Raw genomic sequence first — 16252 nt, 5'->3', positions numbered from 1 at the left:
TTAGAACTGTAACCTGGTTAGAACCGTAACTGATACTGTAACTGATACTGGTTAGAACTGTAACTTTTAAGAATTTGAAAAATTAAAAAGTACTTATGCAGGAGGAAGCTATTGAAAATTATGGAATGTGCAGAGATGAGTTAAATTGAGATTTGATATTAGAGTAAGAAGATAAGTAATTTTATATGACACGGGATTTGTTTTTATTAATGATTAGATGAGAAAATATAGTAATGTAATGGATTAGGAAATTTTATAATAGAAATTTGATATTAACTATTATATATATACACATATAATCGATAGATGAAAATGTATTACTAATCCTATTGAAAGTTAAAATTTTTTGTAATAAATGATTCTATAGATTAGCTATGAATGATTAATAATTGTTTATTGATAAGTATACAAGTATATTTTGAATAGATGATATGAGAATTTAAGATTATGAAAGGGGCACCAACGAGTTGGTAACTGGTTGACACACGGTATAAAATGGAAGATGCTTTTTTTATGCCTTTTTATGTTTTTGTTTGTTCATGTATGTTTTGTGTTTGTTGTAAAAATAAAAAAACATTTATTAAAAAAAAAAAAAAGAATAGTAGGCAATAAAATTTGATGCCTTACATTCATTTCTTTCTCTCTATCTTATTCCTCTTTTAGTGACTTTTGTGCTGCTGATGAAGAATTTAGGAAAGAATTTAAAGTTCCACCATTTCAGGACTGCATTTTAAGTTTTCTTGGATTTTCTGATGAAGAGAAAAACAACATGGAAGAAATGACAGAAATGCAAGGTAAATATGAAAAAGTTATGGCTGGGTTAACGCTTATTTTAGCCATCACGTTGGGTTAAATCATCATGGCTAAATTCATATCTCTGAATTTATGTGAAGATAGGCAGGTGGGGGGAACTGAAGCATTCCTGCGATTGTAAGTGGGGCTGGCTGCCAAGTGCCTAAATTTTGATCACGTGTCTGCGGGGGTGCTGCAACAACTGTAACTTTGGGGATCAGTTGTATGTCCATTTTTTCAGCAGCGTCGTAACTTTGAACAGTCACTGAACACATCTTTGTAAATCAAGGACTACCTGTATTAAGTTTTATTTATTCTTAATGTTTATGTATACTAATATAGTGCAGCAGTTGGTGATTTCTATAATACGTCTAGTAACAATAGGGATATTCCAGTTCATGGATTCATACATATCTGGCCTGAATTTGAAAGGCTGACTTAATTTATAAAACAAGTCTGAATGTTGAGTTTTTCTTACAGTGCACAAGGGAATTTGCATCTATTTTCAAAATCCTACTGAACCTAGAAATGGGAAATATCATCCTTGCATCTGTGTTGTAACCAGAGTTTGAAACTGCATGTAATGCTGTTGGTTTTAAAAATTAGCAGCACAAAAAATTATATTTATCATTCATTGTTTTAGTACTCTATCTTAGCAACCTTTTATGGTTCTGTAAGAGGGGTCAGCATTATTCCCAAATTACCTACAATTTGGCCATGTAATATATTATTGGCCATGAAATTTCCAGAAAAGGTTTCCTCATTCCCATTGTTAGCCATGTACTATCACCATCTACATTTTTAAAAAATCATTGAGTTTTACAGTTCTTTTGTAGCTTCCTTTCTAAATGCTCGCCTTGAACAAACCTTTGCTTTGATGTTTCATCGCTACAGTATGATGTTGTCTTTACCATTGTTAGCTTTTTTATTTCTTTTTGTGGACAGTCACAGCAGTATTGTAGATCGCAAAAGAAGTTAGGAAATGACAGACAAGCTCAACTGGTTACTTTTCATCCGCAGGAGGACAGCATTTGCCTGTTGGTGATGAACGGTGTACTCATCTTATAGTTGAAGAAAACACAGTGAAAAATATTCCATTTGAGCCCTCTCCAAGCCTTTATGTTGTAAAGCAGGAGGTCAGTCTGAATATGGTACCCTGGATTCTTAAACACATTTGTGTAATCAGAATAAGAGGTTTTATAATGTAAGCCATGCTCAGTGGCTGTTCTTAACTTTGGAATGATAGATAGTTGCATGGTCTTGAATGAATGACAGAAAATACTTTTTCTCCCTCTAGTGGTTCTGGGGAAGCATACAGATGGATGCCAGAGCTGGAGAATCGATGTACTTATTTGAAAAGGTACGCCGCTATGCAAGGGAATGGAGAATTTGGGGAACGATAGGCAAAATCAAGCCAAGGTCTCTCAATTTGTTTCCCAGGTTAAACTTGCAAGGAAAAGAAATAATAATGACTTTGAATGGCAGAAACAGGCATCTGTACAGAACCTAGATTGTAAAAGGAAAAGAGTTACTAACCTGGACATCTGCATTTCCCTGTAGCCAAACAGCCCAGAATTGAAGACCTCGGTCTCGCTTCTTTCTCTAAATACTCCAAACAGCAACCGGAAGAGACGGCGTTTGAGAGAAACCCTTGCTCAGCTGACCAGGGACACGGACATGTCTCCCTTTCCACCTCGGAAGCGGCCATCGGCCGAGCATTCCCTTTCCATGGGATCGTTACTTGACATTTCTAATACACCAGAGTCAAGTCTGGCTAACGGAGGTATAGCTGAACTTTCTCTGTATATCTTAATTTTTCTCATGGAAATAAAACACCACTGGATTGCTCTGCTAATATGAGTAACAGGCTTTTTCCTTCTCAAACTATGCAGGGAAGAGGATAGAATTGAGGAACACGGAGAAAGATAGAGAGAAAGGCACCTCTCATGTCCTTAGACTTAGCCGGATGAGGAAGAGATCGTGCAGATACTCCAGTTGTATTTCTTTGGATAGTGCTTCTTGTAAACGTTATATAAGTTCATTAGAAAGTCTACAGCAAACAGCCAAGGCAACTAGCAGTAATGTACCTGAAAGCCTAGTTAATGGAACATCTCAAATGAATCTCCAAAAATCTTTTCTTTTGCCAATGGAATGCAAAAAAAATCATGTAAGGCTCCATTCCGTTCCGGTTTTGAATGATGTCTTGTGTGAACATCCTCCAGCTATAAGCATGCTGAGAACTTCACAAGGTGATGATGGGTTGACTGACAGTGTTTTTAGATAGAAAGGGCTATTTACTTAATGCAGAACTTAAGTGCAACTCTGGCACCAAAGGGACAATTTCAGAATGAAGGTTGGATCAGTTTGGAGAATCCACTTGCAAACCAAATCAGCTTTGTCCCAGGAGAGATTCGATATAAAAATAAGCTTTTCCAAAATGCGCAAGCATTAGTATGAAGTACAGGAAGTGAGAGGAATAACCAGCAAAAAAGCTTTAGGAACAGGAATAGTTTTTTAGGCTGGGATACCTGCTGATGACAATCATAGTTGGGTAATTGGATCTGACTAAAATTTTGAATCAAATTCAAATGTCAGTTTCAACTACATGTTTGTGCTGATAGCAGGCAAGCATTAGTTAGATGCTATTTAGAATTCATAGTATACCTAAAATGGCTAGTAATTAATCTTCTCACAGCAGATTGTACAAGTGCAGAGTACTTTAGTTGTTTTCCCTAATGGTACTGATATGACAGTCAGCAGTTATTTCACAAAGAGACAGTAGTGGGCATAACTACAAATCACCTGATGATATTGGAAATGACCTTTGCAAACAATTTTTTCTGTTTTAAGAAAAGTTTGCTTTGGGCAAACATTAAAACTGTTGTATTCAGCCCCAGTTCACGTTAAGTGGGCCTTTCTGTTTAAAGAAGAGTTGTTTTGTAGCTTCTGTAATAAATTTCTGGCTTTCTTTAGAGGAAAATGTCATATCATTTCTCCATCCTTCACAGAAACTCCCAAGTCTTGTGCAAAGCCATCCAAAAACACAACTCCCTTTCCTTCAAAGCAATCAGCAAGGTGGCAGGTTGCAAAGGAGCTCTATCAGACAGAAAGCAACTATGTAGATATCCTGACAACCATCATCCAGGTAAGTTAATGGAAGTTGCTTCATTTACTGCATATTTCTTGAAATGATGCCTTAAGTGACTTCCGTTAAGACTGATATTGCAGCAGTTGGTTAGGGATGATTCACTTATTACACAGAAAATATGCTTGTTATGCTTAGATATGGTGGAAGAAGGGGAAGGCAATGGCCTTATTTCCCTCTCTGACCCCAGGACTACCTTCTCTGCTGTTCTGGAGGAGCTTTTAAGTCTCTGGAATGAATCTGTGTGAGGGGACGCAGTAGGTTTGCAGGAGGAAGGAACAACTGTCTCACATACCCACATACACACGTTAACTGAGGCAACTGCTAAAGCCGAGTTGCTTCACTGACAAAATAGCACCTTTGGTTTCTGATTAAGGCACAGACATAGTCATTTGTTCATTTATATTTTTAATCTGTCTGGTAATGCTTTCTGAGTATCTTGCTTATGTTAGGCAGCAGCAGCAATTAGCCACCGCTCCTTGGCAACTATCTACCGTACAGCATGCTTGCACTGAGATGGATTTGTAGGATCTCTCTAGCATCATGAATGATTTAGCCTGAGGTGTGCCTATGTTGGGCTTGTCTGTTTCAGGTATAAAATCTTAAATCCCATGTTGGGGCTTGAATCTCACAAGAAGCTTTTTCTGGAGGTTTATTTTTAGAAGGGGATGAAGTTACTTCTGTGCCTTAAAGGACAAGCCCAGCGTATGATTTAGAGGAGAGTATTTTGCAGTTGCTATTTCTCAGAGAGAACGGGAGGGAGAGAGATTCACAAGAACAAAAGGAAATAGGTTGGCAGAAGGGATGGAAGAGAGGATTAATCAAGTCTTGTCTGACCCACAAGCATACACAAAACATCAGTGCATGTATGTAAATATAGTCACTCTGCCATAGTCATGTATGATTTGGTAGTATTGACATCTTTTATAAAATTGCTGACATTTGCTTTTTTTCTTCAGGTCTTTCAAGTTCCCTTGGAAAAGGAAGGACAGCTTGGAGGCCCCATTCTTGCACCAGAAGAAATCAAAACTATATTCGGCAGTATTCCAGATATCCTTGATGTACATATTAAGATAAAGGTGGTATCATTTTTAAAACAGCCTACATTGCGAGTATTTGTTGCTTAAACTCCTTGCTTGTGCTACACTGGAAAAATGTTAACATTCCTTAATGATCTCATTAGTAAATAAAAGAAAGGAGCAGAATTGAAAGTGGGCCTGGTGTCATCATAATCTGTTAAATTTATCTCCTTCCTTTCCTCCAGGGATTATGTAACATTCCTTCCTTCAATTACTCCCTGCACCAACAGTTCTGTAAAGTAAATTAGGCTGAGAGGTTGTGACTGAGTCAAGCTCACCCATGACTTCCATAGCCTACTTGAACCTGAGATTCTCCAGTTCTACTCCAACGCCTTAAACACTCCAGCAGACAACCCCAGAGTCTTGTATAAACAACTTTCTAATATTTTGAAAGTTTGCATGAGCACTGATAGCTGATGATTCTAGATCTTCAATTTTGCTTTGGAGCATTCTGCAGTATTGCTAATGCCATTGTTTAGTGACATTGTTACTGACTGAGCTCCTTGACATTAGCTTGATTAAGTATTAAAAATAAAGTTTTTCTTACTCTCCCCTTACTCTCCTCTCCTGGCTTCCAAGCATCGCATTGAACAAAAAATCATTTAGAAGTTCAGACACCAAGCTAATTTGCCTTTTTGGAGCCATGAATAATTGCAAATGGATAGAGTGCCATCTTTGTTGTTTTAGGAAGACCTTGAAGACCTTATGATAAACTGGACTGAAAGCCAAAGCATTGGTGATATTATACTTAAATACGTAAGTTTTGTTTTTTGCACTAGCTATGTTATTTTGTGTCCAAAGTGGATCTTTCACTTTTAGTATTTCCCCTTGTTCATGCAAAGGAGCCTTTTGTCTTGAAGGCGCTGGGAGAACGTAATGTAGCTGTACTCTTTGATTTAGTATTATTGGGCAACATTTGGGCAAGGGACAGTCCTGTCTATGCTCTTAGGTTTATTGAATCATGAACTTGTGTTCAGCAGAGTTAAATAACTCCATATAGACGCATGATTGCAGCTGTATGTTAATAATTCTTAGGCAAGGTCTGGGTTGTAGTTTGAAATGCTAATTTTCACTGAAGTGGTCTATTCTGTAGGTCCTGAGATTTTTGAAATAAAATGTTTAAAGAGAATGAAGTTTTATTGACCTGCAAGGATGTGGGATCTTACATAGGGATAGGTTATAGAATAATTTGAGTTTAGAGACATTGGTAGGAGCAGTGTGCAAATATAGTATTCTGCTATTATTTCTGCTTGGGCCAGTATAAACATTTATAGGTTTGCTTTGCAATTATGTGTAGGTGTTTGTTATACAAACCATTCAATGCATATTAAAGGCTGTGCAGCTCTTTGGATTTGATCTCCAAAAAAGACCTCAAAATATGCAGGAGTGCGAACAGAGCCATGCCTTTTCCCTGGATCACACAGCTGTCTTCTGTATCTGCCACATGATTCTGGGGAAAAGATGCAGCTACTTTAAGGTGTTGCCAACAGGTGCTGTGTTTGCCCCACTGCATGCTCTGGAGCACTTTTTGGAGATTGAAGCCAACATGTTATACAACCCTAGTGCATCTTATCCTTATAGCATAAACACTACAAGCTTCACGCATCTCACTGGTGGCTACATTAAACACATATCTAGACTGCTGCTATTTATATGGGAATGTCCATGGAAGAAATATCCAGAAATTTTTCCTGGGTTTCTCCCTATGCTGTTGCTTGATTATTCAAGTTGGCAATCTACGTTTATCATTTAGCAACATTGATGCTATAGCTGAACTTAGATTAGGTGCATATAGAATGAGTCAAAGGATGATTTTTGTTAGATTGTATAAATATATATGGGGATGCTGTAAAATAGCTGCTCAGAATACAAACTTTCTATGACTGTCCCATTAAACTTAGTTTTTCTGTGGATAGAAGACAAAAATAAACCTACACTAAACACGTTGGACAGATTTTTCTTCTGTAAAAGGATCTTTCAGAACAACTGCAGTGTCTGGAGGATACCTCTGAAAACAAAAAGGGGGAAACTTTATAACTGGGAGCTCCATTTCAATTTCCATTTTATTGTATTGCTTCCAAGCACTGAAGAAACATATGGTGATCTGACTGCAGGAGATGACAACCTCTATTTCCAGATAGGCAATTAGGTTTTCCATTTGGGGGGTGGGTTAATGGAGGTTAATTTGAAGGGAAATATGCATGTTAAATCTGTGCGGGGGTTAATGTGGATATTTCCTGTTTTAAAGTCAAGACGAGTTCAAAGAACCTACCGAAGAATTTTCATGTCAAGCCCCTGAGATAGGCTGTGAAAACTGCAACAATATTGCTGGGGAGCAGTCTTTGGGCTACAGGATCCCCCTCTAAGCCAGTGTTTCTCAACCTTGGCAACTTTAAGAGGGGTGGACTTCAACTCACAGAATTCCCCAGCCAGCCAAGTTGCTAAAGGTTGAGGAACACTGGCCTAGACGATTCCATTTGGAGGACTTTATCAGCATTACACTTTTAATATTTTTCCATAGCCAAAATTATCAGACTAGTAATCAAAATATTTTATAATAGCAGGTTTAATGAACAGCTATCCCTACTAACGCCAGCAGAGGTCAGCTTTATCAGTGGCATAGAACTACTTTAGCAATTATTCAAACTGCTTGCTATGAAGCACCAATATTCTTTAATTTTTCAACTACATGCATGTTGTAAATAAATGTTTGGGATTCTTTCAGTCTAAAGACTTGGTGAAGACATATCCTCCTTTTGTGAACTTCTTTGAAATGAGCAAGGAAACAATTACCAAGTGTGAAAAGCAGAAGCCCAGGTTTCATGCTTTCTTAAAGGCAAGTTATTCATTTGCTGGTTCTAATGCAGTGATCTATCTCCTGAAAGGTGTGATTTTTGAAACTGAGACAAGCAATTAAGACTTGAGCACCGTGGATGCACAGATATGCTAGAATACCAGCTTGGTTAATGTAATGAGGAGAGTTGCAGCTTTGAAATTCAGAATAGGGACCATTTAGCTTGATGGAATAACAGTATATCTTTTACTTCTGTGTAAAATATAAATAGCACCTGATCCTAATGTGCTTTAAAAGGGCAGAAGCTAGATTGGCAAAAGTTTCTTGCTTGCACTTATAGAAAGAACAAGGATGCAGAGCATATTTTTCTATAACAGGAGCTTACAATCTCATTTGTACTTACCTAATTGCTATTTGTAAACCCAAGCTATCCTCAGGAGATCTGGGCCATCAGTAGATAATGAGCTCCACTCCTGAGCCTTCCTTTTGCATTTGCTTCTCCTCTTTCCTCTGATTTTCATGATTCAACTTAGTAGACAAAGTAGCAGAACAAATGTCTTCCTATGCATGCGTTAGAACACAGTGCAGGGGGTGAAAACAAATGACCTCTGCCGCTATTAAGTTGAAAAGAAGTCTCAATTTGTCAGCCTTGTATGTCCAGACAGCTTTACTCTAATATTTGGCTTCATGCTAGACCAGTGTTTCTCAACCTTGGCCACTTGAAGATGTGTGGACTTCAATTCCCAGAATTCCCCAGCCAGCCATGAATTGAAGTCCACACATCTTCAAGTGGCCACGGTTGAGAAACACTGTGCTAGACTACAGCCACTATTTTGCCCATCTTGTTTCCATGGAACTGGTGCAGACTCAAAATGATCTCTCTTACTGTTGGATCAGACCACTAGCTCAGTTTAAAAAAAAGTTTCTGCTTGCTTTATTTGTTTGTTTTTACCAACATTGGAGGGAGGAGAGCTGTTTAGGCATTCTGTTTTTCTCTTTTTAATAAAGGGTAACAGTGTAGTCAGCGTGATAAAGAGGGCCCCTACTATGAATATAATTAATGGGGAATGAGATATAAAATTAGCAGTGAAGAAAGACGTGGCTTTCAAGCTATTGATTTAACCATTTTTTCATAGCAATTTAGTAAATATCTTCTAGCAAGGTTTCCAGATAGGCAATTAACAACCTATGTAATATGTCAAACTTACATTTTTTAAAACTCGGTGACATATAAATGTGGAAGCTGCTGACGTTGTAGAGCTTAAAAAAAAAGAAAGATCTGTTACTTTCTAGAAATAATGCTACAACCTCTCTTGCAATAGATAAATCAAGCTAAGCCAGAGTGTGGCCGCCAGAGTTTGGCAGAACTCCTTATCCGGCCAGTACAGAGGCTGCCAAGCGTTGCCCTTCTTCTAAATGGTATGTTCATAAGCTGGTTTTTCTAGTAGCTGAAGTCATTAGTTAGCATTTGTAGATCAAATTGCTTGGGGTATAATTTTAGCTGTTTTCACTGGGTAAGTCCAACTGGGTCTATGCACTGTCTAAAGAAATGAACTGGAAAATATCTTTTTCATGGATGACAGGCATATGAAGTTTATTGTGTTCCCAAGTAATAGGTAATCTGTTTTAATCAGTGTTTGTTTTCAGCATTCATTGTAAAGTCTATGAACTATGCTCTAATTAAGATGCATAATGGAATGTAACTTAATGGCCACTTGAGATGCTCTTTTAGTACCCTGGCCCTGAAGTTCTCTGTCATCAAGATACACGGATTCATTGGTAGCTTAAACCAGGTATAATAATTTAGGCCTAAATGGCATCAGATTATATAATTTTAAAGTAGTACAGGCTGGCTTAGTTATAAAAAAGAATGTGCTTAATGTGAAGTCCCATAATTGCTCATTAAAACTGACTTTAAAAACCCATGGAAGAATATATAACTGCAGGAGAGAAATGATAGTAAAAATCAGTTCATTTAAACTTCCAGAAGTACATTTAAAAAATAGGGTTTTTTTCTAGAAGGAGCAGGGCTATTGCTCAGTGGGAAATCATGCTGTGAATATCCTCCTACTTGGTCTGTGTTTTCTCTTCCCCTCAAGTCCTCTGGACTTTTAGCTTGTACTTGTACACTAATCCTCATTGTTATGTTGTCTTGTGGTCTTCACTCTATTTCTTTACATATTCCATTTGATTGATACCTCCCCCCTTCCCGTTTTTTTTTTCTGGTAATAATCCTATGCAGTAAATTAGAGGTAACAACTCGCTTCATGAGCTTTGTATCAAATGGGGGTTTGAAACAGCTTTCTCTGTAGTCCAGTGCTCAAGGTGTCCTCCCTCCACTCCTTTCGGGACTGAGATCAAATTGTATGTGGTAAATATTTCAGTTTTCTTCCACATAGGAAACTAGGAACGTGCCCTTAAAAGTAAATAGTTAAAAAGCTGAGCTTGCAAGATTTCTGCCTCATCCAGGACCCTAATTTCAATTGCTAAACCCTTTAATCCAAGTACACAGATTTCTGTGGTGATAGCCTCGCAGAAATGTCTACTTTTTTTAAAGCAGCGTGTTGAATGTTGTTATGCACAGTAGTTTTGTTTCAATCTTGTTGCAGACCTTAAGAAACACACCGCAGAAGACAATCCTGACAAAGCAACCCTAGAGAACGCCATTGAGTCATTAAAGGAAGTGATGACGTAAGTCTGATGACTCTAGTTGATGCTAGTCTCAAAATTAATATAGCAAATTACTAGGAATGTACAAAACATTGCATGTCCAAACCATTCTGTGTGTGGAACATATGGCTTTGAGTGGTTGGTTTGTGCATCAAAATGTTGGGGCTATTTTGTTTTGAGTATGAACTGGAGAGCAAAAGGCAGAAGTGTCAAGCTGGGGAGAGGGATCATAGTGGGGAAAAGCCAAGGCTGGGATGTTTCCTTGGTGATGGTGTGTGCAGACACTGGCAGCCATGGGAAGGAGGAGAGGGGAAGATGAGGGGGCTGATGGGATATGGTGAGCTGGGACCTTTGCAGAAAGGAACAGAACCATTGGCCACTGCATTAGTGGCTGAGCAGAGAAGAGGGAGGGTGGAAGGTACTGGGAAGATTGGAGGTGGGTGGGCCAGCACAGAGGCCAAATGGAGATTTTGGGAGGGGGGCATGAAAAATTGCCCCAAGATCCCATTAGATTCTGCACTGACTGAAAGACAGAACAACCAAAATGTTCTAGGTTTTGTTTTTGCTTAACTGCTGCCAACCTGAAATGGTTCAACAGAACTTCTAATATATGATGGCTTCAAAACTAATTTTTTTCTGTTTCTATTTTGTGCACAGCCTTATAATTTATCTTGGAAGTAATGCGCATTGAATGGATTGCATAATAAGCTATATGGAAAGGCATCGGCAACTCTCTGCGTTGATACCTCCTTGCCTGCCTTTTAGAAAGCTGTAGCTGGTTGTCATTGTAATGCTTGTGAATAGCTGCTGACTACAGTTCAGTCCAAATAAAACTTAGAATTAGGTTGAAGATAAGGACCTGATTCAGTTTTCCTGGAAACTCACAGCTCCTAATCTGTTTCCTTCAGTGGTGTGTTTTGTAATGAGGGGTACCTTCATAAAAAGCTTCCAGTTAGTCTTGAGAAGGAGATCATTTCTTAAGGTGCTGGAATATGTTTTCAATCCTTTCTGTATAACTCCAAGAAGTGAAAGCTGAAGAATAAGCAGCGAATGAAATCACCCATAAGGAATGCTGAATGATTTGTTCCCTGGAAGGTTCATTGTATCTCATATTTCAGAATAGAAAAGAGAGAGCAGCCAGGGAATGTAATATTTTTCCATTTTCAGTTTAAAGACTTTTTCCAGTTTGGGGCCTGCTGCTTTCCACATTTATGTTTTTTTCCACATTTTCACCAGCATTTTCCCAAACTTTTTTTTTTCCTAGACACATTAATGAAGACAAAAGGAAGACTGAAGGCCAGAGGCAGATTTTTGATGTTGTTTATGAAGTAGATGGTTGCCCAGTAAGTAATGGTGTAATGCTCCGTTATAATGAAAAAATGCAGTAGTGGATTCGAGCAAAATGGAGAGAAAAAGAAGTGCATGATTAGGGCAGGGACAAATTTGGAATTCTGAGAACATGCACAGTGGCTGTATAGTGGCTGTGGGACATGCCTTCCTATTCTCAGTGGTATGGTTGTGCAAAACTCGCCCATCTGGAAACACTAGCAAGTGTTCCATTCCTCCTGTCTGGACCCAAAGCAGACTCGTTTTGCTTCAAATATGTCCAGGACTCCTCAAATGCTTCTGCTTCAGAGGATATACTTCCAAAAACTACTGAACTATCTCCAAATAGCATTGGCTGGAAAAGGTTCAGCATGGTCCAGAGAGAGAACAAACATTCTGGAGTTCTTCAGAATATGTTGTTCCTGAATTGATGAGATTTTCATTTCTCTACCATTCCAGTCTGAAAAGCATTCTTACACAGAAAGTTGATACTAGGAGTGAGTTCTTTGCTCCCCAGCATGCCAGTTTCCTATTTAATTTTTTATTAAAAGGATTGTTTAATAAAAGATCTTGGTTCCTCATCAATTTCTATATCATATGGGTCAGGGAACCCAGATTGGTTCTTTCTTAGCTTGTATATTGGAGAACAGTAATGTTGGTGAATACAGGTAGTCCTTGCTTAATTACCACAATTGGACCTGGCAACTCTGTTACTAAATAATGCAGTAGCTAAGCAAGACTTCATGTGACTGCGATGGTCTTAAGACCTCACTTCCACCATGGTCATTAAGCGAGTCACCGCAGTTGTTAAGTGAGACACCTTGTCATCGTGACTTGAGATTTTACTACCAGCTTCTCCATTGACTCTGCTTGTCAGAATCCAGCTGTGAAGCATACAAATGATGATCACGTGACTGCAAGATACTGTGATGGTTGTAAGTGCTAGGATTGGTCGAAAAGTTACTTTTTCAGTGCCATCATAACTTCGAATTGTCACTAAATAGGGCAGTTGTTAAGTGAGGACTACCTTTACTAGGGAATTTCCTGTTTGGGAGCAAAGGAAGTACTGTATATAATCACAGATAAGCCCATCTGCAGATAAGCTGACCCTCAATTTTTTAATCACAGTGACAGGAAACTGCAAGTGATTACATCATCACTTATAAAACCATGAGATTTTAAGGCCATGACAGGTTTAAAAATATGAGCTTTGGTCCAGACCCAATTTTTGTGGTATATTTTGGAACCTAGCATTCTCAGCTTATCTGCAAGTATATGGTACTTGAGGCAGATGTCATCAAATTTCTGGGGTATTTTGAATTATGAATTTTGGTAAACAAATTAATATTGTTATGTGCTTTGTGATCTTTAGATATAGTACATTATTTTATTTGTTTTTCCTTACCTATCCAAATCAAATGACTGGGTAGGTTACAGCAATTAAAAATGATAAAAAACATCAATAATTTTAAAATCAATCTTCACCCAAGATGGATCCCAGTATCATTTAACTAGTGTTGAAAGCCTGGTAAAATAAAATACAGGTAGTCCTCGCTTACCAACCCCTCGATCAGCGACTGTTCGAAGTTGCGATGGCACTGAACAAGTGATGCTTATGACTGGTCCTTGAAGTTCTGGGGTCATGTGATCACCGTTTGCAACCTTCCCTGCCAGCTTCCCACAAGCAAAGTCAATGGGGAAGCTGGCAGGGAAGGTTGCAAGTCGCTCTGGTAAGTTCCCCCTGGCCGTCCTGTGCACTGTGCTGCACCCTCCTTCCCTTGGCCTTCCTGTGCTCGTGCCGTACCATAGGACCCTCTCCCAACTCACATGTGGCCTGCGCGGGGCCTCCCCTGCCCCCCCTGCAGCACCAGGGCACTTTATCTGCCAATCAGCAAAATTGTCCAGTGAGCCTGCAGGAGTCTTACCCTGCCCATGGGACCCAAGTAACTGATCAGGACTGCTTTTTCCACCAGTATCTTAATCTCTGGCTATGTAGGACCCACCAACTCTATCAAATCTCCCCATTCCAACTCTTCCTGTTCTCTCACTTCAAGGGGGAAAGAGGCAGCCCCCATCAGCATTCTCAGCTCTCCCCTGGGTGTCCTTAGTAACACCCAAGAAATCCAATTTATTCCTTATCTAAGTGGGTACTTATTAATTCCATGTGTAAGTACCCTTATTAGGTCTACTGTGCCACAACTAGCGATTTATGTATCCTGTGATAAAAAAACATGCTCCACTTTTATCATTATTTCTTGGTGATGCAGCAACCTCCCAGCTTTTTTTTTTAATGAGCTTCTCCTATGCCCAATAGGCTAACCTCTTGTCATCTCATCGCTGTCTAATTCAGCGCCTGGAAACGGTTGCACTTGGTGATGACCTCTGTGACAGAGGGGAGCAGGTCACTCTGTTCCTTTTTAACGACTGCCTGGAGGTAAGTCTGCAGTGACTCATTTAGCTGTGACATCCTGGAATGACTTGCAACTCCGAGGAATAAAAAACCATCCAAATACCTGGAATCTGTGAAGGGCAACTTGAATGCTGTTTTTTTTGTCCTCAGTCGAAACCATTGCACTGTCACTCAGCTGGTAAGGACTGCTGGAAAAATTGTCACAGAGAGCACTTTCCCTTTGAGTCTTAATGCTTTGTAACTCAATTCTGGGGATTGATGGGAAAGCCGGAAGAACTTTCTGCTGCTGTGACTTGCTGCAAGCAATGAAAACTTTAGTCAGAAGTAAAAGAGAGGCATTGTTGTTAGAGCAGAGGAGCTTTCAGAAATTCCTCCTGGCCAAATGAAGTACCTATTACTGACCTATTTCATAGCATGTGGAACTATGATTTACTTAACTGGTAACTGGTAAACTCCCATTGGATGAGGTCTCAAAACCAACACTAAGCATTGACCAAAGTGTACAATCAGGAGCTAGGTTCAGATCACATGGGAAGTCCAAATCAAACAAACTGTTCTATTACATGGATTACACTGTGCTAAACTGTGGCTTGTTTAAATGTAGTTTATGGAATGAACTACAGTTGAGTGGGTTTGCACAATATAATAAGAAAAAACCAAACCATGGTGTGTGAACCCAGCCCATGAATTGGTGAGATATAACCAAAATTCTACTATTGTCAAAACTAGAGGTTATATAATAATCATAGAATTTAATCTGATCCAGCTTCCTTTGCTTGGTTTCTGAGACTTTAGTTGGCATTTCACCCATAAAGACAAAACATAGCTCTCCTTTACCCCTCAGATACAAACAGATTCACTAGAAGTTGAATTCTGCATCTGACATTACACTGTGTACTGGGCTGGTCTTTTAGAAATTGTACCAGTTGTGTAGCCTTGCCAGTTCATGTAATTCTTGTCAGCTTAAACTGCATTTAACCACCGCTGTCCCCATTGTATGAAATACTTTCTGTGAATCAGCCGTTTTGGAGGATGCTTGATTTCTATCTGTAAATGTAGCTTTGATAGACTGTTGCTTTTAACACTTGATTCATCTGAGCGAGTAGATCTGCCTCCATAATGATTTCAGAGGGCTCTGAAAATGTTGCATTGTTCTAATAAGCTCTTGCTTGTGGGACTGAATGCCACACTGTTTGACTGATAAAAGTGAATGTGTTCACCTCCCTGTGCATACAAGAAGATATATTTACTGTGATATATACTCTTAGTAAGATCTGCCATTTCTATCAGTATACCAGGTATAGAAGAAAGCGATCCGTTATACTGATTCTTTAACAAATGCCTTAACAACTTGATTTTTCCAACAAATCTCCCAGCCCAATAGCTCACTACTGTATATACTTATGAACCTGAAAGGAGACTTGACACTCTTCAGGTTTTGTTGCCCTTCTCTACTGTCTTTCCATCCTAACGTCCACTTGACGCACAACAAGCCAGAGAGCATATTAGATTGGTTTTCTCTTTTTGGTGGATTGATGGATTGTGGTTAACACTAGTATAATTCATCAGTTGGTCTCTTGGTGCTGCCGACAGTCCTGGCACTGTTTCAAGCTCTCAGGACAGTGCTCAGCAGCCCATAAATTCTCATGGGACCTATTTGTGGTTAATGTGAATCGGTAATATGTCTGTCAGGTAATTCTGTTTTGCTGCTTCTTAGGCTACAGAAATGTCCACACAAGCAGTACAACCGGAAATTGCTGTTGGAAAGATACTGAGCTGGGGAAAACAAACTGATCAAGTTTCAGAGGCTTGAGTCTAGCAAAGGAGAGGCCATAAAGCACATGTTCATTATGGTCTGTCCAAGTTGCATCATTAAGGATGTACAGTCTTCCATGCAAATCTGCCCTAAATAGTCATGAGTGAATCTGAACCCAGCCCTTCATCTGTGATGTTAAATACTTAAGCAGATGGCCCATTGAATTTTAATTGCCAGGACTATAATACTGTGTGTGGGTTGGGTATAATGGAGTTAATGG

General features: G+C 39.0%; 1 protein-coding gene across 12 annotated transcripts in view; it reads left to right on the top strand.

The window, feature by feature from the left end:
• The window catches only part of ECT2 (epithelial cell transforming 2), an 86265-nt gene that overhangs the window by 48660 nt on the left and 21353 nt on the right, over nucleotides 1-16252 (top strand). For all 12 annotated transcript variants that reach the window (XR_015794455.1, XM_088132325.1, XM_088132323.1 and 9 more), the window contains 12 exons: nucleotides 664-794; nucleotides 1813-1928; nucleotides 2090-2152; nucleotides 2353-2575; nucleotides 3801-3937; nucleotides 4897-5016; nucleotides 5704-5772; nucleotides 7742-7852; nucleotides 9133-9229; nucleotides 10420-10501; nucleotides 11745-11823; nucleotides 14121-14240. Coding sequence is in view for 11 of the 12 variants with exons in the window: in XM_088132325.1 (XP_087988451.1) it covers nucleotides 664-794; nucleotides 1813-1928; nucleotides 2090-2152; nucleotides 2353-2575; nucleotides 3801-3937; nucleotides 4897-5016; nucleotides 5704-5772; nucleotides 7742-7852; nucleotides 9133-9229; nucleotides 10420-10501; nucleotides 11745-11823; nucleotides 14121-14240 (1348 nt within the window). In the remaining variant the exon portion in view is untranslated. The remainder of the gene's footprint in view (nucleotides 1-663; nucleotides 795-1812; nucleotides 1929-2089; nucleotides 2153-2352; nucleotides 2576-3800; nucleotides 3938-4896; nucleotides 5017-5703; nucleotides 5773-7741; nucleotides 7853-9132; nucleotides 9230-10419; nucleotides 10502-11744; nucleotides 11824-14120; nucleotides 14241-16252) is intronic.

The sequence above is a fragment of the Python bivittatus genome, unplaced genomic scaffold (assembly GCF_059951505.1).
Source record: "Python bivittatus isolate LINGU-HERP-01145 unplaced genomic scaffold, Pbiv_v1 ctg000980_np1212, whole genome shotgun sequence".
Lineage (NCBI taxonomy): Eukaryota > Metazoa > Chordata > Lepidosauria > Squamata > Pythonidae > Python > Python bivittatus.
Note: the sequence above shows the minus strand (reverse complement) of the source record. Positions and strands in the feature narration are given on the sequence as shown.